Source organism: Camelina sativa, chromosome 5 (assembly GCF_030686135.1).
Source record: "Camelina sativa cultivar CO46 ecotype springtype chromosome 5, ASM3068613v1".
Taxonomy (NCBI): Eukaryota; Viridiplantae; Streptophyta; class Magnoliopsida; order Brassicales; family Brassicaceae; genus Camelina; species Camelina sativa.
In genome coordinates, this window is record NC_141884.1 from 5,062,864 (window position 1) to 5,087,577 (window position 24,714).

Below are 24,714 nucleotides of genomic sequence, written 5' to 3' on the forward strand. Positions count from 1 at the left end.
TAGTCACACATAAGACAATAATAGTCGTGAAACTTAAATCGAGGACAAAAAAAGTGGAAATAATAGCATATTATTTAAATTATTATTATTATTATACTTATTTTATTGTGTCAGCAACGAAAGTGTATAATTAGAACTTTGGGGGTAACGTTCTACAACTCTACAATTTGAAGCTTTACAAGTGAGCATATCTGTTTTGAGGTTCTACAACTCACTCACTTGTAAAGTTTCAAATGTAGAGTTGTGCAACAGACTAACTATCTACATATAGATACAAGGAGAAGATCAAACAGTATCAAAACAAAGTAGATATTAAGATTTTGTTTTGATCAGACTAACTATTAAGATTTTGTTTTGATCATAATGGTGATCAGACTAACTATTTACATATGTAACTCCAAATTCTTTTTCATTTCTTGTACGATTAGCAAACACAATCAATATCGAGAAATATTACAAACGGTGTTAGCAATGTCCCTTAGCAAAAACAAAGGCCCAAATTTGCAAACGCACACACGCACACAGGGTCACACACTACAAATTTCAGAGTTTTGTTCAAATTCTCTCCAACAAATAAAATAAATAAATTTTGTATTTGGTTTACTCCGAAAAAAAATAGAAACCGAGTTCGTATTCTTCCTTTTTTTTATATACAAAGAGGCGGATCATTTCCATTACTCTCTCTGCTCCAATGTAAACCGAACCGGTGGTTCACCATAATGCTTTTCGAATCCTCAATCAATTTTTTTTGAAAATTAAAAAACCCGTTCTCTTGTTCAACTGTTGAACCCTCACGATTATATTTTTTTACGTTGAAAAAATCCGAGTAAAAAATTTCTCACGCACGGTTCGAAACCATTATTTAACGGATTGGTCAGGGATTTTTATAAACCGGTTGGTTAATCACACGACGTAGCTTTTGCCTAAGAGCAGCGGCCCAAACAAGGCCCACGTCTCTTTGCTTGTTCTTCATCTCCACCATGACTAGTTCATTTGTTAGCCGGCGAACTTTAACGACGACATTGGCTACTCCATGTGGACCTTCAAGCTTTAACGCCCTCTCCTTCTTCTTCGCGATTCTCAGATTCAACTGCTTAGCAACTTCCTCGACCTTCACCATAATCTCCGCCGTGTTCTCGTCGGAGACGAACTGGTCACAATGATCCGGCGTCACGAAATTCCCGAACAAACCGGAGAGGTTCGATGACGATGCCGAAGAAATCAAATCGAAAGCGTTTAAGATTTTCCCGTTCTCCTCTAGATCGTAATCGTCGGCTTGGATTCCGATGATTTCGCTCGGATCTACTCCGTGATTGAACCACGGATCCTTTAAAATCTCCTCGACGGTGATCCTCAGTTCCGGATTCGGTTCCAAGAGACGGCGGAGGAGTCTCCGTAGATCTGAAGAAGTCCAATCCGGTAATTTGTACTGAGCTTTGTGAATTTTCCGGTATAGTCCCATGATGTTGGGATCACGAAACGGCAAGTAACCGGCGTTGAGGAGGAACAAAACGACGCCGCACGACCAAATATCAGATTTAGAACCGTCGTAGCCTTTCTTCAAAAGAAGCTCCGGCGCCACGTAAGCAGGAGTACCACAGAGCGTGTGGAGCATACCGTCGGGATGGATCTGCTCCTTCATCGCACTGAGACCGAAGTCGGAAACCTTGAGATCTCGATTCTCGTCGAGGAGGAGATTCTCCGGTTTTAAATCACGGTGGAAAACACCTCTCGCGTGGCAATACCTAACGGCGGAGATAAGCTGACGGAAATATTTCCGGCTAAGACTCTCGGTGAAACGGTTGCTTGTGACTCTGGAGAAAAGCTCGCCTCCTTTGGCTAGCTCCATGACGAAATAGATCTTCGTTTTGGTGGCGAGGACTTCGGAGAGGAGCACGATATGAGGATGACGGAGACGGCGCATGACTGAGATTTCTCTCTTAACGTGCGCCGTTAGTCCTTCTTTCAAACGCTTTTTTTGGACGACTTTGATCGCGACGCTTTCTCCACCGTTTTGTAGATCCTCGGCTTGGTAGACTTTGGCAAAAGCCCCGCTGCCGAGGAGCTTACCGAGATCGTATTTTCCGAATAAGGCCGACTTGTTGTCATCTCCGACGACGTTAACGATGATCGAATCGGAGGAGCTTGAGTCTTCGGCCATTAAAAAAACAGAGCAAAATAGGGAGAGAAGCAGTCTATAGTAGAAACTCAAATATTGAAAAGACATGCGCGCGGTGCCTCTTCTTATTGAAATGCCTCAACTTGCCACGTAAGTCATTATTTTATCTTTTTAAAAAAAACATTTTAATATTTGTTTGACTTTATGATATAAGTAGATTAAAAAATAAAAATGAAAGAATTAATCTTTACACAGGACAATTTCAAATTTGTAATGCGATCACAATAATATTTACGTTTTTACTAATTCGAATTAGTTGCGATATACCATCCAGGTTAGAGATAAGAGTCAGTAATTTGTTCTCTCTTTTTTTTACGAGTGTGTGGTTCATGTATTTTTGTTGTTGTTGTTTATCAACCAAAAAAAATTGACTTGTCAGGTCAACCAAAACATCCTAATGCCAGGTGGAATTTAAAGTCTTATAGTATAGAAGTATATTTCTTAAGAAAATATCATCGTTGACAAAAGAACATTTATCGAAAAGAAGAAGAAAAGTTGGATATAATTATCTTTTTTGAGTAATGATGTCGTAGATAAAAACAACGTGGATTGACGTTACTATCTATTGAATGTAGTATAAACAATTGTTCATGAAGATGGTTTAATTTAATTTAAGCTTCACACTACCGGTTTACTCGACAGCATTCATCCTTAATTAATTTTGAGGAACTCGTAAAATCTTTCTGTGATCTCTATTCTCTTTTTTTATAAGGTTTGATTGATTAGTAAACATGTGGAGACTGGAGTACATAGAGTTTTCAAATATTTTAAAACTCAACAAAACAGTACCTTATTACAAAGAAATAATAGATGAATGATCTTCCAAATTAGAAAAAAAAAAAAAAAAAAATCTTCAGTTCACTATCTCCAAGGAGTTACCGAGAATGCTTTAGGTAGAAAAATTAAACTTAATTAAATATGGTTCTTCTTCAACTGAGAAAATTGGTTTAGCTAACAACCAAGTCAAACCAATAAAATTATCCATTGAGTAAATACCATTTAAATTTTAATGAGAATGACAAAACAATGACATTTAAATGTTTAAATACTGTTTGAAATTCAATTGCTTATATAATAACTACTTTTTGATAGCTGGAAATTTTGATTAATAATAGGCGAATTTTTTTTTTCTCATAATTTATTTGAAGTTGATTTCGTGGATCCAAGTCATTCGTATGTGGAGTAAAATCATTTTAATACCCCTTTTGTTGTTGAAAAAGCCAAAATTTAATCTTTACACGTGAACTTCCGCAAAAAGAGAAGAAACAAAGGCTAAAACTCGACAAAGTAAAACAAATTATAAAAAATTAATAACTCCTGATGATTCATATGGTTTTCCATATGTATCTATCATATTTTGAAACTGTATTTGCTGTATTTTTATTGACATTTTAGTTTGATTATGACTTTAGATAAGTGAAAGTTAACACCCTACCGCTGAATCATTTCCAACCGAACACCTGATCATCAAATCATCTCGATTGTACCATATGACCGTCGATCATTTCATCTTGAGTTCGCGGATATAACATCTGGACGTCATTGTGTAGTCATATCCTTGTGAAACTCAACCTACCGGCCCGTAAACGTACTTCTTTTATATATTATGCTGTGGAATTGGAAACATCAATTTTTTTTGAGAAGTAATACGTCACGTTCGTTTTATCATTGAATATTATTGATTCTCATTGTTACCGTCATCACGAATAAAGACATCTTGCTTCGAGGAGACACCGTCTTTAACACCGTGATGCTGTATGTAAGCCATCGACATCGTCCGTACCATCACAAGAACCAACCACCGTCACTCTTAAACTAGGACGTTTCTTCTTTGTCACACACATCGTCATGGTTTGATTTCTTTACAAATATATATATATATTATAAGCTCTACGAAGCAAAGTTCGCAAAAACATTAAGCATTACTAAGATCTAGGAAGTTCTGATGATAAAAGTTTGATGGTTTTATGATTACAACTCATTCAATCAAATATTGAGGGATTTATTTAATTTTTGCGATTTCTCAAAGTTGAATTACGAAAATACATTACCATCTTTAATCTTTTCCAATATGAAAAATAATTTTATATATACTCATCAGAGGAGGGGAAAAACGTTTTCAAGAACACAAATTGCTTATAACGAAAATTTGTGGTTCTCTAAAGTCGATCAATTCGAGTCCAAACAAAGTAAAAACTCATCAATCAAATTCTATATTGGCTTTCTTTTTTAAAGAGCAACAAAGTTTGTGTGTTGGGTTTACATATACAACCGAAGCTTCCACCTAATAGATAAACACACTTTACCCGTTGATCATTCAAGATTCAAATGCACGCATATGTTTCCCACACACAAAAAAAAACAATATACACATATATATGTGAATATTCTAAGTGGTCATATATGTGACCCATAAATCCAAAAGGATTGGAAGAAAAAAAGTAGGAGTAACGCAGTGAAAATCTGTTGGGTTAAAGAGAAGGTTTTGGACGTTGCAATAGAAGCGTTTGATAAGAAAAGAGACATGCACTTGAGCTCTACGGAGAAGGAAGTGGGGGAGCCATACACATCTGGATGATAGATGATTTCTCCTTGACGACATTTGAATTCTCCTAAACTCCACTCCTATAGTTTTACAAATTTGTTACAAGATTACTATACAGTTGATTGATCATATATCATATAACACACTCCTATATAGTGTTAAAATGTTCATGCATACCTCAAGCTGACGACCAAAAGTGACAAGGATAGTGTCGGGATCAGCATGGAAAGAAAGCGGGCCTTTCCCTGAGTTGACACGGAACTCACAGTTCTTAGCTGGAAGGTGAAGGCTAAGTGTGTAATGAAGCATATCTTCGGTCTTCTCTTTGGGCAAAGGAGGGCTTTGCTCAGTTACGTTTTCATGATTGTATCTATAAACGCTGAGCACAGATTCTCCTCTTTGTATCCTCTTATCACTTTGTCTTCTTGAGTTTTCTACCATTATCTGCCCTAGTTTCCTTGCTATCCCTTCAAGTTTATCAGCTACATTCTCCATTTCTTCGCTGCAACAATTTAAATATTTAAATCAATTATTTTGGAAATATACTGGTTACTTGTGACACACATTTCACCCAACAATATCATCATCAGCAGCATAAATTCCTAGGTTACACGTATATAAGGTAACTAGTTCGAACGAAGCTTTTATCAAAGATGTTTTCATACCTGAAGCAGCGGTACCTTTCAGGTCCGATATACTCGCGGGCCCATTCCATTCGCTCTTTCCACGACCGAACCCAAACGATCTCGTCCCTGTTTCCGACAACACTACGGCGAAACCCGGTTTCTCTTCCTTCCAAAACACCGAATACCCGACCCGATTCCCTGACAAGAGACCTAAGCTCCTCCCCTGATATCCCATGGTAGCTCACACGAAACGCTCCAAACTCTCTCGCGGATCGCACCAACCGATCCACAGAGCCTTCTCTCCTCGACGCCAATAACCTAAAATCAATCTCCGCGGGGATCAGATGACGTGAACCGCAAGATTCACCTCCAGAATGAGATTCGGGAAGCGTGAGCTCAGGAACCTGAACGGATCGCTCAATGATCTCGGTGAGAATCTCGCTGGCAGCGCAACGAGAACCTCTGGCTCTAGGGATCGGAGACGGAGGTGGTGGTGGTGGAGTCAATGAAGATACGTTCAATTGGCTCCTGGTTCGCATCAGAGCCATCGGAGACAGAGAGAGAAAAGAGTCCGAAGGTCTCGGGCGGTTCTAAACTATGATCCGCCCCAAAGAAAAAGAAAAGAAATAAAAAAGACTCGTTCAATTGTTAGAGGCACATCGTTCTTGTATTATTTTCTCTATAATTTTTCTTATGAGAAAGTGAGGGTCCATTACGGATTTTGTATGAAGCATAATTAATATTTATTATTTTATGATATGGTGAGTGATCATGATCATATGGGGTCTCTAACTTCATTTCGGCTGTGAATATTTGAATATGATTATGTCAGATGGAAAACGCGGTTATACAGGGATGATGTTGCCACCTTTGGGCTGAGCATTATGTGGGCCGCATTGGAGGTGCAATTTCGGAAGATGATGGTTTCTTTCTAGTTGCTGCGAATCAATCTCAAAGGACAAGATAGGTTAGATAAGCCTTTAAAAGAGACAAAAGGCTTCGAACTTCTTCTCTTGTGTAAGGAACATATACAGAAGAGGAGGAACTCACAGCCTTAGAAAAATATCATATCATAGTGATTATTAATTCGCATAAAAAAAGATAGAATAATAAATAAGGAGTTCACCCTAGCCTCCGTTTTCTCTCTGGCACAACAACCTAGATCTCCTCCTCCGGCGGCGCCGAGCCCGATCGGCGTCGCTGGGACTTGTTTTCTTCATCTCCACGACGGTCTCTTCCCCTGTATTCTTCTCGTTTTTAATTTCAGCCTTCCCGGAGATAGTTTGCGATCCCAGATCTCATCTCCGCCCATGTGTCAGCTTCATCCATCCTCGTCGCCCCCGTCCCTGGTTACTCCTCTTGGTGGTCCTACCACTTCGAGTCTCCACCCTTCTGTTACTATTCGAGAGATCTGTCAATGTCCCTCTAGGCTCGAGTTCCGTCTGTCCCACCACTACTATAAGCCGTCAAATATAACATCTTTCCGCTCCTCGGACCCAGATCCTCTCACCAAGAACTTTGCTTGGATGCAGTTGGACGGAAGCTCTGTCTTGACGCTAGTACCGGTGACCCGCTTGACGACGAATCCTTCCTCCTTGGTGACCCCTGCTTCTCTCTCGGTTAACCTCTGTCCCAGGTATATTCCCCATTCTTACGTTCAAACCCTAGAAGATAGTTTACCTTGGATAAACTATAAGTCATCCCTGACCTGGAACCGCCTTAGATCCCCTGACCCTAATTGCTTAGTAAGACCAAATCGTTTAATATCTTCGTATACTGCTTGGTCAAGTCGAGTTATACTCGGTAGCAGATACCTAGATATTTCGATTATGGTTGATTCTTCTTTGTGTCAAGGCCAGTTCAGTAACTTGGTTTGGAAGCTCGCAATGCTGCTCATCGCTAATATTTTTGACCTGCCAATTGGTTTATCTCTACTGCGTGCTATCCCTGATCCTTTAGCCTACATATCACTACTAGCTCAACTGATTCAGTGTCAATTTGTATCTAGGCCTAATCCGATTTCCACTCTTCCCCTCTCTAGTCAATGTTTGCTTAGATTAAGCATACCGCTAGTCCGAAGACTGCTAGTGAAACTTAACCAGCATCTATTGCTAAATTGGCCCAAGAGTATTTTAAGAACCCTGTTACTAGACTCCCTTAAGGATGACCCCCTAAAAGGAGATTGCTTATTGAAGATTGGCATTATGATCCCACCTCTACGGAGAGGGGGTTACCTCTGCTTCATCAATCTCTTCTTCCTCCCTTGCCGTCTGTTTATGATCTCCATTTGGTTCTGCATCAACTTTTTGAAAAACTCTCAGTTAAGCCTGAAGGTATGCGGCATTATGATCTCTGTTAAAAGCAGCAGTGGTTACCGTAATATCCCCAAGGCACCCTCACCCAAGCGCAGAGTCGCAACCACCACTAGTATGGTCGATCTGCAGAGCAACCCCACCTTTGCTCGCCCCCTTGGCAAAACTCTTTCGAGAGATTCAGCCTTGGTCTTTCCTTTGCCAATTAGTCTTTGTTTCAAGACAATAGCCAGTTTTCCTTCCCTTGACTTGCTCATGGAAGATGCACCGATATGTCTTGATCTCACAGGTTCCAGAAAGCTTTCAAGCCTTTGGTCCATAGCTCTCAAGCATCTAATATCTGTTGCCCCTATCTATCTTTATTGCTTTGATGTATTAATTACTGGGAAACCCTCTCTTATGTTATCCCCTAAACTAGCTCATTTTGCTTGTATGTTACTAGTTCTTTAATGAATGATAACATCTGTTTGCCAAAAAAAAAAAAAAAAAAAATTGATTATTAATTCAAAATAATTTTAAATGTAGATAACACACTTGACCAAGTCAAAATAATAAAATTTGTGATTAGTGAATTAAATTCAGGTGTAATTTTTTTTTCTTTGGTCAACTTTTAATTATATTCAGTTTGAGTTTTGATCTTTGAATAACATTTAGTTTTATACTTAGTGAATTGTTTTATTTGGTATTTTCAGCTTGTTGAATTAATGGTATGGAATAAAAAGTAGTAAACAAATAACAAAGTGGAAACATGTGATTGGATAAAATATTTTATATATACTTTTGTGGCTGTCTCTTTTAGGGATATTAAAGATAATTAAGCCCCATAAATTACAATTTTCCAACCGAGAAAATTATATGGAAAGTCACTAGTTAGCCCGACGTTGACATGAATGATCAAATCTTACAGAAACAAAATTCTATAAAGTAAGTTAATAAGAACCCCAAGCTAGTCGAAACTCGAAGGGTCGTTATAACTAATTGTTATGTATTACAAAGTGTATATCATTATAGCCATTGGTCGTCTCTGAGTTCCAATTTTTTTTCGTGGAGTAATTAAAAAACAAAAATCTGTACCAACCAAGTCTCGTTTTATTTGTTTTTTTAAAATAATTTTTAGATAAGTGGACCAACTAAGTTAACAAATGTTTGTTTAATCTACATTTTAACATACAAAATAGAAAAGATAAGTGTGGTAAGTGAGTGTCCGCATAATTGAAGTTTGAAGGGCATGCATGTGATTATATACTAATTGGTTAGTCATATAAATAGCATCTTCCGTACGTTAGTAAGCTTCGACAGTATGGTCCCCGTTCGATTAGTCTTTAAAAGTCTTCTACTCCATAGGATTTTGGGCAATACAATGACAAATTTAACTAGCAAAACGAAGCTGTTTGTTGTTTGCAAACGATATTAAAATTGTGTAGGTGTCGAAATAGGGAGACATGAAACAAGTTTTGTTGGCACCAAAGCTGTCGCTATCAAAGAAGATGTAATGAATGTATCAAATTACCTTATTATCTCTTGTGCATGCTTCTGAGTAGACAATCCGCATCACCCCTAATGATTTTGTTATTTCAAAATATTCACTTTATCGAAGAAATTTACTTATCTTAAGAGAATTGCAACTAAAAATGCCTTTAAGATGACACCATCATTAATTTGTTCTTCAGAATCTTTTACATTATCCAAGAAATTTATATTTATAAAATGTAAATTGCAAATAGAAGCCCTTAATTAACCATTATTGATTGATTGGTTTCTCCCTTTCAACAATGTGTAACTATTATGATGTTTATCCTTAAGTTAATTACTTGTGGCAAAATGATCGAAAATAACAAACTTATTAAACTCTTGTGTTAATAAATTGATAATTTTCTGTTACAAATTCATAATCCATAATTTTCTTGTGTTTTTCCAAAAGTTATAAGGTTCGGTTTTAAAACATTGCAAATGTATAATTACGTAGTTTAGCTAAGCTATCTAAAACAAAAATATTTTATTGCTCTTTGTTGAGGTTAATTGTTGATATTTGAAACGCTAATTAGGCTATAGAGTCTAAAACCCTAATTAGAATCAGTTTTACCAAGAGACAAACCTATCGAATGTTCTTCAAATTTGAAAAAAAAAAGATTATAGATCTTTTTAGATATAGACATCTGAACATTTCTTTTTGTTAAATACACATATTGACATTTACTTGGTTACATGATGAAAGAGGTTATTCTTCAATATTATTTTTGTATCCAAATATATTATAGAAAATCACATTAGTTTAGAGTTTGGACTTACACCAATATCACTTTATTTGCTACACTCATAAAGAACAACAAAACGTCTATAAGTGCATTAGCTGCCTCAAATTCTATAGCGCGGCAATAATGAGATTTAGTATGTATAGCACATACAGGCGTCGAACCAGAACAAAATCTTCTTCGTCATATATATTTTGGTACATAGTGTCATTAAGAAAAAACTTCACCATGTATAAAAATTTATTACATTTGTTGACAAAAAAAAAAAAAAAAAATTTATTACATTTATTGGACTTATTTTATTTGTGTAACTATGATGGGAATTGTATCCATTCTTAGTCATGCGGAGTTAAGTATAGGTGTAGCAATTGTAGATATAAATAATAATTTAGTCCTATCAAGGTTTTCTCTAAAGATAATATATATACATCGAGTTCCCAAAGCTGTTTATATCTCCACTTTCATCATGAAAGGCATTCTAACTAGATAGGGACTTGATCTTTTCATATAATATATAAAATCTAACTTCTCAAATAACATATATGGGATAATCGTACTTGACCTTTGTTGTCTCTTTCTCTTCATTATCGGAAAATCAAACATCTATACCATTACATCCTAACAAATGAAACACATTATATTGGCAGTAAATTCCCGATATCATCTACATACTCTTGTCAGAAAACATAGCTCTCATTTTTATAAGTAATTTTGCAACGCTCTTTATTAACCACAAAACAGACCAGTTACTTTATACTTGTAAGGCTAATGGAGTAGATCAAGATGAATTTGATGAGTATGACCCTGGTGACATTGTTCTTTATTTATAATGACGATTATACAAGAAAATTATAGATACTACTTTTCTTACTTTAATTACCATATTCTAATTTAATTTATACTTTATACTTTATACATACAGGTTGATGCTTTGTTATTTTATATTTAAGTTTAAATGATATTTCGAATAATAGACGCTTTCATATTTATTACTTTAATTTGTAACTGTGTATTGTTTATGCTTGACTAAGGTATTACATATTTTTAAGATGTATATACTCCCTCTATCTCAGATTAAATATCATTTAAAGATTAAATAATTATCTTTTTCAAAATAATCATCTTAAATTATCTTAAAGAATACCAGAAGTTAATATATATATAGAAGGTATATAGCAGAAAAATTAATGAATCTTACTTTGTGTTAAATATGTCGACATATATTATAAAATGGTGGGAGTAATTAATCTATAAACTGTTAGTAACTTAGTCTTAATAAAAATGAAGGAATTGAAAACAACAAAATTTCTAAGGAAAAAGGTTATATATGAAAAAAAATGCTAAAACATAATCTGAAAGCAACTAATATAATAAAAGGCAAGAGTTGGCAAATATTTTATGCTCTGAGGAACCATCAATGTGAAGTCATATTATATTTGTTTTTTTTACTATAACTGTCAACAGGCCTTACTATAAGTAGAAAATAAAGTTAAAAGGAAACACTTTAGTTCAGTCTAAGGTGACTTTGTGGAAGTTAAAAAATAAAAATCAAAGGTAGTAACAGGTTCCCAATAAATAAAATCAATTCTAAATGCACCAAATATAAGGGAAGCGTACATAAATACGAAGGGAAAGGAACTTAAAACATTCTTCTTCTCTCTCACTCACACACAAACAAACAAACACAAACACTCGTAGCCAGCTTCTATGGCAATCCTTTTTTCGTAGTTACCAACATATCTCTTTTGTTCTAAGTGACGAAGTGTACTGATAATACTATCTTTTATATATATACATATATATTTGAGGCATGTGCAGGTCCAACATGAACAGCAATGAATCTGGTGAGATTATAAATGGAGAATGCGATGTTTCAACGTCATCATCCGTCAAAGGAGAAACTAGTGGCAACCCCAAATTCTCCGCTGGTCTCCGTCGCATCCCTTTCAATGAGGTTTGTTTATTTTTTCCTTTTTTACATTTTCTTCTTCTTCTATTTTTTTTTCATTCAGGATCAAATTAATATATTGGGAGACTGTTCAAACGAGTTTGCTCATTTTTTATTGATTATTGTACTATTTACAGCCACCTTTACAGTTTTCTCTGTGTGGTAAATAATATGGAATTCTTGGAAATTGGTTTTTATACTGGATTGAATGCTGCTTTTGACTGATTTATAGCATTTTAATGAATGAAAATGTAATGCATCCCTATATTTTTAAGAAATGAATTGAAGAAAGCTTCATTTATATTTCACGTGATTGACAAATATATTGATCCACATTTGATCCATATTGTCTATGTAGATGTGATGTTTGAGTTTGCATACATGTTCATATGTATGTCTAAAGATGTATTATCACTTTCATGGGCTGAGAGAGATGCTTTTTGTGTTGTACTTGTACTTTTTATTTCTTGACAGTTGGGTTGTACTTACTTAGGAAAGTGTTCTATATATGTTTCCTCTCATTCTCTTTTTCCTTTTTTTCTTTTTACCAGTTCCTTTAGCTAGTTACTTAGTACAAGAAAGTTTACTATCTTATTACCACTTTTAATATAATCTAGTTACTTTTCAATTTATTTTCTTGTAATCCTTATCCAGTTGTTTATGAAATCTCAGTAGTATTTCATGATACTTTTACAAGTGTATATATGTATGTGTGTGTATGTTATATGTAGTATAGTTTTACACGGTTTCATGTTTTTTAAATATCGATATCGCTAATGAAGCTCATGAATGAAATGAAAGACATACATATATATATATATATATATATATATACATATAATATCTAAGCTGATTTTGTGTGTTCAAAAAGAAAATATCATAAAAAAAAAAGATGAGCTTTTTAGAACCCATGATGACTTTTATTTAAAAAGATCCTAGAATGTTGGTACAGTTAGCCATTCGCTTTTTCTGTCACTTGTGAATTTGATTATTCAGTTCTAAAAGTTATAGAATTTAAACTTTTTCTCTTCTTTTTCAACTTTCTCATTTCAGTCCCAGTGGCCATGTGATGCGACCATCTTCCTCGTGCTTACAATTTGCTCTTAATTTTATAATATTATATAATATTATTTTCCGTATTCTATGTCCTTCTGTTTCACAATAAAAAATTATTTATTATTCAAATCTAAATTTATTTGTATCACTTCACAATATTGATACAAATATATGAATATCTATATAATAAAACGGAAGTACACGACCTTTTTTTGTAGACTATATAATTTTTATAAGTTGGTTACAAAATAGATTATTGATTAAATATAGGTTGGTTACAAAAATAGATTAATTGGTCAATGCGTGGACTATATGAATATACAAATATCCCAAAGAATCCTCTTAAAGAAAATATTCTAATGATTTATACAATTTCCAAAACAAAATCTTTAGTATTCAATGTATTGTTACAAAATATATATTGTTAGACATAAAAATATATTATTAGGTGTAAAAATGAATAAAATCTTGGCAATTTATCACAGTTAATCGTGATATCTTAGATCTTATTGTACAGTTGAAAATAAAATTTTACCTAAGCACGGATCATATTAAAAAAATTTCACCAAACATGTTCAAAAATTAAAATAAAAACAAACAACAAACATAACCATTTCTCATACATATAAAATATAAAATTAACAATATAAAACTTACAAAATAGGTATTTTCTAAGCCATCATATTTAGCATATGATTTTATTGCATAATTTTTTATCCAATAAAACTTTTAGAAACAATTATATAAATTATATTTTTATTCTAAAATTATAATATAAATAAAATGAATTTCAATCCGTGCTCTAGCACGAGTCATAATCTAGTTTATATTTAAAATGTGATACAAATTTTAAATCAGCCTAATACTAAACATTTCTTGTTGTATATGATATTTAAAGACTTTTTTTTTTCTTTGTATACGAAAAAATGATATTAAAAGACTAAATCATGTATATATGAAGGAAAAGATCTTCTTCTTTGCTCAATGAGCTTCTTTCTATAATACTAATATTTTCTTGAGTGCGTTTAGCTAGAACTAGAAGCCTATAACACTAGAATATATAGTAAATAGTTGTTCTATAATATTTAAAAACCTAACGACAATCATAATTTTTTTATATGTTTTCCCATGCAGGTGGGAGAGGAGATGGCGTCACTCACAAAAATAGCATGCCCGATCGTGATGACATCACTTCTCATTTTTTCAAGATCAATAATTTCAATGTGGTTCCTGAGTCACCTCGGAAAAGTAGAACTCGCTGGCGGTGCGCTTGCCATGGGCTTCGGAAACATCACCGGAGTCTCCGTACTCAAAGGCCTTTCCGTTGGTATGGACCCAATATGTGGCCAAGCCTTCGGCGCTAAACGTTGGACCGTACTTAGCCACACTTTTCAGAAAATGTTCTGTCTTCTAATTGTCGTCTCCATTCCAATCGCCTTTGCGTGGCTTAACATTGAACCCATCTTCCTCAAGTTAGGTCAAGACCCGGATATAACCAAAGTCGCCAAAATCTACATGCTCTTTTTCGTCCCTGAGCTCCTGGCTCAGGCCATGCTCCACCCCCTACGAACGTTCCTTAGAACGCAAGGCCTGACTTCACCGCTAACAATATCTGCCATTGTATCCATTCTTCTTCATCCTCTCTTCAACTACGTCTTCGTCGTGCGTATGCGTTTAGGCGTTAAGGGTGTTGCGATCGCAATGGCTTTTAACACTATGAATATAAACGTGGGACTGCTAGTTTACACGTGCTTCTCGGATTCTATAATCAAACCGTGGGAAGGGCTCGCTTTGCGGTCGCTTTTCCGCGGCTGGTGGCCACTGCTTTCTCTAGCCGCACCAAGCGCTATCTCGGTGTGCTTGGAGTATTGGTGGTATGAGATCATGCTTTTTCTTTGTGGGCTTCTTGGGAACCCTAAAGCGAGTGTAGCCGCCATGGGAATACTGATTCAGACCACGGGGATATTATACGTAGTCCCCTTTGCGATAAGCAGCGCCATTGCTACCCGTGTAGGACACGCGTTAGGAGGCGGCCAACCCACACGGGCTCAATGTACGACCGTGATTGGTTTGATACTTGCAGTAGCGTACGGCTTAGCAGCTGCTGTTTTTGTAACGGCGCTTAGGTCGGTTTGGGGAAAGATGTTCACGGATGAGCCGGAGATTCTAGGGCTGATTTCATCCGCGCTTCCGATATTGGGGCTTTGTGAGATTGGAAACTCGCCGCAGACGGCTGCATGTGGAGTCTTGACGGGGACGGCGAGGCCTAAAGATGGTGCACGCGTTAACCTATGTGCATTCTACATTGTGGGGTTGCCTGTGGCAGTCACGACCACGTTTGGGTTTAAGGTTGGGTTTCGTGGCTTATGGTTTGGACTGTTGGCTGCACAGATGACGTGTTTGGTTATGATGCTTTATACGTTGATCCGTACGGACTGGAGCCATCAAGTGAAGCGGGCTGAGGAACTTACCTCCGCTGCAGCCGATAAAAGTCACTCGGAAGAAGAAACCGTCCATGCTGAAGTAGAAGACGAAGATGATGTTGGTAGTAATGATCTCGAGATTGGTTTACTACAAAATACGAATTGACTAATCTAGAAATGTTAAAATTATCAATCGACAATTTTAAGGGATTTTTAATGATATAGGAATTATTTTTTTGGCAAACTAAAATACCAAAGATATAGATTTAATTTGTGTCCGAACTGTTAATCAATATTTTGGGAGAAGAGACACAACCATTTAATTTGTTGAGCTTAGCTTTTATTAATATGTAAACTAATTGGTCTTTGTATATTTACCTTTTTCACATATGTATCTTTGTATGTATGTGTATGTCGGGACTCAGAATTCAGATGTATGTAGTGAAGAACAGTTGTCACGATATAGGATGTTTTCAACCAAATGGCTTTGAATAGTATATGCAACAAGCCTGATTCGGTCCAAACCCAACCCTACCCAACCCAATCATATGTGGTAGACCTAAACCATTGCTTAATTCTCTTTTGTTTGACATATCACTGTACAAAAATCTACTAATCTAGAGTGATCCAAACAGGAAGAATTCCTGAAACTGATGGTCCTTTGGATCAGATAATATGTTCAATGACACTCAACGCTTTGTATGAATCTCTTGTTTTATATTTCTCTTTTGGCAAGGATACATTGCTTAGGTTATGCTTTTTGTAAAACCTCACCTTTTCATTTTTAGTGATTACTTTATCTTTTAAAAAGACTTAATTAAGTATACTTTTTATTTCATCGATTAATAAAATTATTGTGGGCGATTCATCATTAACTTATATATATATATATATATATATATATATTTTTTTTTTTTCAATAACTTTAACTAGATCAGCTCAAAGAAAGCCAACTGATAAAAAAATTGTTACAAAGGTGACACTAAAATGACCACAAATGGATTCCCAATCCTCACATGAAATCCAGAGGAAACGATTTCACTCGAACCACATAATTCCGATGGAACAAATGACGTAGAAATCGCTCCTTACAAACACTCTCACAAGTACACCAAACCCTACCTCATCTAGTTACCGTATCACACAACCAACCATCCCTAGGGACCGAGTAACAAGAGAGATGGGCTGGAATATTTATTTTTGTCCAGCCACAGATAACACTTCCCCACGAATACTCCGATTCACTATCAAATCCTTTAGTGTCGATCGGCACCTCCACCTGGTGTCGATCGTCATCCAACGCTCCACTTGCGATCCAACAAATATGGTGTCGCTCGAAACTCTCCTAATGTCGGTCAACACCGACGCCCACGACATCACTTCCGTCGAACTCTCCTCATCCAAACCTAACTCCAGGCGTTATCCTATGACCCAAACACACAACAACAATGCTGGTGTCGACCGACACCACCTTGTTGTCGCTCGACACCACAACACGTCCATGTTAACCATCGGGTAATTCAAAAACTAACCATTAATTCCAAAAATTCACTGTTGAATATGAAGTCTATAGCACCACGAAGCTCTCCACCAAATTTCAGCCAAATCGGATTCCGTTTCATTCTCCAAACGTTGCATCGAAGTAGACATCTCAGATCGTACCAGTTCACGCTGTCCATACGTAAGTGTTGGTGTCGAACGACACCAACCAAGAAACCACAACAAGAGCCTTCCTTCAAGCTCTTTTCTGCCACAAAACCCTAATCCTTCACAACTATCAATTCCCTAATCGATTAAACACCAAACAACACAACTTACCTCGATAATAGCCATGAGAAAGCCTGCTTGACTCTTTCAATCCACCACCAAGTAATCACATCCTTCCCTAAACACATATAGATGATGGATCTCCCTTCTCCTTCTCCTATGCCCAAAGCATAAGGTCTCTCCTTCCAACATCTTTGTTGAACGACGAAGGAGAAGCTACCCTCCCGCCATTTCTTGATCTCTCCTTCTCTCCCACGCCAAGACCTCTTTCTTTTTCCCGTCCATCCCCAAACGATCCTCTTTCTCATCCTCTCCCAGAGAGAACCTAAAACTCTCTCCTCTTCTTCTAAGGCATGAGACGGCTCGAGAAGGAAACCCCAATGGTACTAAGTACTAACAGCCTTGCTGTTGTAATACTCTAGTGGTCGAATCCATAGATATTCTAGATCATACAATATACTTATTAATCTTTTAATTATGGTAAACCAAAATTGTAATTAAAAATCAATGCAAAAAAACAGAATTAAAAAGTATTGTAAATTAAAGGATTAAAAACGCTAGGTCTAGGGAAATTCTTAGAAAATTATGAAATATTAAATCAATCATTAAAATCAGATCTTGAACTCTAAACTTTATTGTAAAATAAATCAGTTCTCACTGCAAATATTATCTAAGTTTAAAAACTAAAAATCCAAATCTCTTTGTAAAATTCAAGTTAAAAATCAGCTTTAAAAACCAGCTTTAAAAACAAGTTTTAATTTTACTCATCAAAGTTTTTATCAGGAAATTCAATTATATTCCCATATCAATTTATTTTCCTAGATTATTAATTCTAGGTGATCAATCAAGAATTAATATGAAGAACAACTAAAGATGAAGATCATAGAAGAATAAGAGTCATAAAGAATTAACAAATCTAATAAATCATAAAAACCCTATAAAAACCCTGAACCTAACAAGAAATCTACTCAAACATGGTGAAATAAACAATCATCATGTTCAAGATACATATCATAAAAGAATTCAAAAGAGAAAAACAAAGGAGTTTAGAAGTTTCTCTCAACAAGACTGAGTTTTTGACTTATTCTCCAAAAGCTCTCTAGGTCTCTCTCTCTCAAAAGGTTGCAGAAAATAAAACTTAGGTATAAACAATGACTTAGAAATCCTATTAATATTCCTAAAACATTTCCAGAGACTAATGATGCAAATATGGAAAACTTTGGGGAAGCTTTGTAAATCTTCAAAACTTTCGGGAAAACTTCTGATTTTTCTTGTAAGCACTGCATCGATCGACGCTATCACTTGCATCGGTCGATGCATCCTTCTGAACTCATCTCCCAACTTCACAGCTCAGCCTCAATGCTTGAATATGCTCCAAATCCTTCTATTTAGTTTCATTATGCTCCATTCGTGCCAATGAGTACATAATCCTATAAATATTCAAAAATAACCTAGAAAACAAATCAAAAGACTCAGAAATCACATTTATATCATGATTAAAAACCGTAAAAACCATTATATATCACCCGTCCATCCCCAAATGATCCTCTCTCTCATCCTCTCCCAGAGAGAACCCACAACTCTCTCCTCTTCTTCTAAGGCAAGAGATGTCTTGAGAAGGAACCCCCAAACCGAAAGAGGCGTCTTTCCTTGTATAGGAAACTTAAGGGTTTTTCCAAAACCACTAAAGCACACAAAACCGGAGAACGAACAAAACCGACAACTTTTAAACAGTATGGTGTCAAGTGACACCAACCTCCAAGACCGGAACTCGGTTCACGGGCGTTACAGACACTAAGAGGTTCGACACGAACTTTTCGTACCAAGAAATTCATTTTAATATTTGCACGCCTAGAAACAAGAGTAATAGAAAAAGAATCAAACTCCTCCTTATCACTCGCAATATCGTTCAGGTAGACAGTGAAAGCCGGCCACTCGGAAGGAAAATATACCATCTTCACCAAGTCAGAGCAATCCGTGAGAAAGGCGAAGCCAGCAATGCAACTGCAATCATACATCGCATAACTCATACTAAATCTTCCACCTCTGTGTGATGGGGAGACAAACTTCAACGACGATTAGTAGCGCGGCTAGCGCCCATCAAAGTCTTTCCGTCACTCGGGAACACACAATACCAGCCTAATACGGAGAATCTATCCACATCTTTCCACGAGCCATCCACAAAATACCTAGTGACTGCCTTATCCACCTCTAGTTGGGTCTGTTGCCAAGCCTTAGCTTGCCTTCGCCACTCTTAAAACCTCAAGAATGTTAGAATTCACATCCTGAAATACTCTATCATTTATGATCTTCCAAAAATAGCATAAAATCCAAGAAAAAGAAGAATTTATAAATTTTTTATTTCTTTTTAATTTAACGTTGACTTTTTGAAAATTCAGTTTGAGTATCTATATTAACATTTTTAAAGTACATTTTGTGTTATGCCCTTTATGTTTTACTTATTTAAATTTTTATTTATACTATTAACCCCTAAAAAATTCCATAAATAACATTGCAGAGAAACTCAAATACTAAACTTTCTTAAATCGACCAACATTTGTTACATTTATTGCCATAAAATCTTAACAATATCTATACATTCCGATTTTTCCAAAATAGCTCTACCCATTAAGTTTTAATCCCATAAAACCTCCAAAACTATCTTTATAGATTTTGTTTGTATAGACTTTCTATAGAAATTTAAATTTTTATTTATAATATTAACCCCTAAAAAAATTCCATAAATAACATTGCAGAGAAACTCAAATACAAAACTTTCTTAAATCGACCAACATTTGTTACATTTATTGCCATAAAATCTTAACAATATCTATATATTCCGATTTTTCCAAAACAGCTCTACCCATTAAGTTTTAATCCCATAAAATCACCAAAACTATCTTTAGAGATTTTGTTTGTATAGACTTTCTATAGAAATTTTTGCTTTACATACTTTGATTGTAAAATGTAGATTTAGTCATTTACAGTACTTGATTTGAGGTTCTTAGGGGTTGATTCCTCAGATTCCTTACATTATAAAAAATAAAATTAAATAATTATTCCGAGGTGTTTCTATAAATTGAAGTACATTTGGTGTCCTTTAAGTTATACTTATTTACAAAGTTAATCCTTAAAAATTGCACATACAAACAGAATCAATTAGATTCCTAAAATGTCTCTACAAATTTGGTTTATAATTTCCTAAAATAATTTCTATATTAAGAAATTTATTACACTTAATAACATATGCCAAAAATATCTATACAATATTTTCTTCTTTTAAAAACTCTAATATTCAATAATAACTATATTGTTTCATATGAACAATTAAAACTTTAATGGTTATTAAGATGCTGATAAAAATGCAAAAATAATTATTTCACGGGTTAAATATAATAAATTGGAGTATTTATAATATAAATTAATATGCGGTATACTGCATAATAACTTTTATGAATATAATTTTTTCACAGGTTAAATCTAAATAACTTTAAACTTACAGATTAAATTTAAAAACACTAAAAATTCAAAAATATAATAATGTAAGAATAATTCTTTCACGGGTTTAATCTAAAAAGCAGTAAAAATTCTATTTTTCCAACCATAAGAAATTTGATACGGTACAAATGTAACATTAGTATAAATAAAACTAAATAATTGTCGCATGTCTACGGTATACAACTGATCAAATTTTATAATTAACAATTAAAATACAATTATACAATCTTAAACACTAAACAAAAGAAACAAAATTAACAAACAAATAAAATTTTTTTAAAATTAATTTTTTTTTTGTAAAAATATTGTCCTGCGGGTTAAAATCTAGTCTATATTAACATTTTTGAAGTACATTTTGTGTTATGCCCTTTAAGTTTTGCTTATTTAAATTTTTATTTATAACATTAACCCCTAAAAAAATTCCATAAATAACATTGCAGAGAAACTTAAATACTAAACTTTCTTAAATCAACCAACATTTGTTACATTCTTGCCATAAAATCTTAATAATATCTATACATTCCGATTTTTCCAAAAACAGCTCTACCCAATAAGTTTTAATCCCATAAAATCACCAAAACTATCTTTAGAGATTTTGTTTGTATAGACTTTCTATAGAAATTTTTGCTTTACATATTTTGATTGTAAAATTTAGATTTAGTCATCTACAGTACTTGATTTGAGGTTCTTAGGGGTTGATTCCTCAAATTTCTCACATTATAATAAATAAAACTAAATAATTATCCAGTGGTGTTTCTATAAATTGAAGTACATTTGGTGTTCTTTAAGTTACACTTATTTACAAAGTTAATCCTTAAAAAATTACACATACAAACATAATCAATTAGATTCCTAAAATGTCTCTACAAATTTGGTTTATAATTTCCTAAAACAATTTCTATATTAAGAAATTTATTACACTTAATAACATATGCCAAAAATATCAATACAATATTTTCTTCTTTTAAAAACTCTAATATTCAGTAATAACTATATTGTTTCATTTGAACAATTAAAACTTTAATAGTTATTAAGATGCTGATAAAAATGCAAAAATAATTATTTCACGGGTTAAATATAATAAATTGGAGTATTTATAATATAAATTAATATGCGGTATACTTCATAATAACTTTTATGAATATAATTCTTTCACGGGTTTAATCTAAAAAATAGTAAAAATTTCTATTTTTATAACCATAAGAAATTTGATACGGTACAAATATAACATTAGTATAAATAAAATTAAATAATTGTCGCGTGTCAGCGGTATACAACTGATCAAATTTTATAATTAACAATTAAAATACAATTATATAATCTTAAACACTAAATAAAAGAAACAAAATTAACAAACAAATACAATTTTTTAAAAATTATTCATTTTTTTGTAAAAATATTATCCCGCGGTGTACCGCGGGTTAAAATCTAATTTAACATAAAACTTTAGTGAGTTAATGTCCGCAGACAATAGTTAAAGAATTAATCTATCATTGGACATTTTTTTTCCTTATTCTTTACATTGTTCAAAGCAAATTAATCATGTTTAATATTCTCATTTTCTTCACTAATGAGGGGAACTAATTTTTATTTATTTATTGAATATTGTTAGCTAACACATGGTTATGTATCCACTTGGTCAATTGTTTGGTCAGATATCTTCCAATTTGTACTTACTTTCCGTTCGATGAAATATACCAAAAAAAACTAGTAAATTAATATTAAGATGACAAACCACCAATTATAAATATACAATAATGTGGTGCATTACGTCATATGTACTATAAAATTGGAAATACTATATAACAAGTGAAAATTACTATAGAAAAGATATATCACTCACAATACAATGTCGCAATAAATATAATTATATATTAATTATTAAATAAAATGATTATATTGATTAAATAATATAGTAAAAATATGGTTTATTATACAAAATAAATATATAAAAATAAAAAAATAATATTTTTGAACGAGATACTTAGGAGGGGGTATTGGTTTATGATTTGGAAAGACTTTTAATGACTTTAAAAGTTATGTAAAATATGTTGTTATTCAATCAAGATTCTTTAAAACTCTTTAAAAATTTGGTGTTATTGGTTGTGGATTTGTAAAAAGTTATCTAAAATCTTGATAAATCTAGTGTTATTGGATCAAGAGTCTTATAAAGTCATTAAAAGTTTTATGTTATTCAAATAAAACAAAAGAATCTTGGATTGTTAATGAATTCAAATTTTATGTTATTGGTTTAGGATTTTATATCATTTCCTTCATAATAAAAGTCATGAAAACTCTTTCATCAAATAGAAAGATTTTACAAGATTAGGAAAAACAAATCAGCAAGATTTATAAAAAAACTTCCTAAACAATCTTTTAGAATCCTTCATTTTTACTTTCTAAATTTTCTATGATTTTAAAAATCAGCAAGATTTTTAAAAACATAAAATCTAAAATTCTTTCTAAATCCTAAACCAATACCCCCCTCTTAAAAGATAGAATGAGATCAAAAGAGATTTAGTGAATTGTGTAAGAATATACAACATTTACAATTCTGTATACAAAGGTACACCTGATATATATATGACTAATACACGAATAGACTACAAAAATAAAGCACTATAAATATGACTGATATAAAATTAAAGTAAGGGGAATTGGGTTGTATAACCAAAAAAAAACTATAATTCACAAACTAACCACACTAATCATCAATCAATTATATTCTCTATGTAAATTAAAAAAAAAAAGAGCTGAAAAGAGTATCTATGGTAACTTATTTTTATTATTTGTAAATTAAATATGAACTCTTTTTCCTTAAATTTTGGACCAAAATGAGAATAGTAAAAAAATTTATGTAAGAAAAAAGAATAGTAATATTTGTATTTTCTATTTTATTATGACTGGTGAAATTTCAACTAGACCAGGCGTAATTACTTTATTTGTCGCTAATTAAGTCATCTAATCCATTGAGACACTATAATGGTGGTGAATTCAACAAATATTATTTTACCGATCATATTTTCCCATATTTTTAATATGTTGGTGCTTCTTTATCTGACTTATTTTTAACAAATTCATATATCATTCTAGAAGAAACTTCCTGTGTTTTTCTTTTCATGAGCTTTTTCCTTCTTTTATGATATTATTATCGTATATACTAATACAAGTAGTCATGTAAAATGCAGTATATCTAGTTCATTGGGTCAATATGTAAGAAAGTTGCAAAAACGAGAATGTATTGTTGACTGGCTGCTAAAACCTTAAAGACTTCTAGTATTAGCGTATTACCATACAAAGATATATCTTGTAGTCTTCTAATTGTCGCTTCGTTGATCTTATCGAAACTTTCGTGACTCAGCCGTCTTCATTCCATAGTAAATGTAAATATCAAAAATTACACTTAGTATGCATAATAGAGCATGAGAATACATGTCACTCCAAATCTTCTACAAATTATATTTAGCTTGGTACGTAGATCCTGAATCGTTACAGAACATTATATTTACATCATGTAATAGAAATCAAGAAAACAAAAGAAAAAAGTAGTAGAAAGCAAGGTATACATAGTCTAAAAAGTAACTACAAGAGTTTCGTCGAGCATACACGTACGCTCCACTATCCCATCCACATATCCACTATATTGCATTTTGATGATGCTTATTGCTGACTCCTGAATTTTTGACACGTTTAAAATGCTGGATTTAGCTCCTAACGTAGGTTTTAAGGAAGCTTTAATATTTTTGACGTAGAATTTGAGACATATTGTATATTGGATTAGCGCGTGGAGAGTTGCAGCCACCAACCATTGCACTACGTAAACAACATGTTTTATAAGACAAGTGTATTCAAGTGATGCGAAATAACGAAAACACTAATATAAGATCATTTCCATTAATTCAACAATATAAATTAAACATACTTTAGAATAAAAATAATAAAAAGAGCAAAATATGAGAGAAATTCTTATATAATAACTCATGCATGAGCTCTTGATAAAAAAATTTCATCTTACACATGTCACTTATTTATTCTCTTTTTACAATTAAAATTAATTAAAAAGAAGAAAATTAGTTTGATTATCAAATGGTTGACGTGGTCATAACTA

At 33.5% G+C, this 24,714-nt stretch overlaps 2 protein-coding genes and 1 pseudogene across 3 annotated transcripts; 1 reads left to right on the top strand and 2 right to left on the bottom strand.

The window, feature by feature from the left end:
• Window positions 1-390: 390 nt before the first annotated feature.
• LOC104785582 (CBL-interacting serine/threonine-protein kinase 22 pseudogene) lies at window positions 391-2,558 on the bottom strand (annotated as a pseudogene). Its single transcript, XR_015598428.1, has one exon. The product of XR_015598428.1 is annotated as a CBL-interacting serine/threonine-protein kinase 22 pseudogene (transcript).
• A 1,815-nt stretch (window positions 2,559-4,373) lies between these two features.
• On the bottom strand, window positions 4,374-6,066 carry LOC104785584 (gibberellin 2-beta-dioxygenase 8-like). The gene is made up of 3 exons (XM_010510827.2): window positions 5,390-6,066; window positions 4,902-5,226; window positions 4,374-4,804 (listed from the first exon to the last, which is right to left on the bottom strand). The coding sequence occupies exons 1-3, from the start codon at window positions 5,896-5,898 to the stop codon at window positions 4,577-4,579; spliced, it is 1,062 nt and encodes a 353-aa protein (XP_010509129.1). The 5' UTR covers window positions 5,899-6,066; the 3' UTR covers window positions 4,374-4,576.
• A 7,980-nt stretch (window positions 6,067-14,046) lies between these two features.
• On the top strand, window positions 14,047-15,507 carry LOC104785585 (protein DETOXIFICATION 53). The gene has a single exon (XM_010510828.2). The coding sequence runs from the start codon at window positions 14,047-14,049 to the stop codon at window positions 15,505-15,507; it is 1,461 nt and encodes a 486-aa protein (XP_010509130.1).
• Window positions 15,508-24,714: the final 9,207 nt, after the last annotated feature.

Coding starts and splice junctions, on each gene's coding strand:
- LOC104785585 (XM_010510828.2), top strand. CDS start 14,047: ATGCAGGTGGGAGAGGAGATGGCGTCACTCACAAAAATAGCATGCCCG.
- LOC104785584 (XM_010510827.2), bottom strand. CDS start 5,898: ATGGCTCTGATGCGAACCAGGAGCCAATTGAACGTATCTTCATTGACT. Junction 5,227..5,389: donor GAAAGGTACCGCTGCTTCAG/GTATGAAAACAT, acceptor AAATTGTTGCAG/CGAAGAAATGGAGAATGTAG. Junction 4,805..4,901: donor CTTTTGGTCGTCAGCTTGAG/GTATGCATGAAC, acceptor GTAAAACTATAG/GAGTGGAGTTTAGGAGAATT.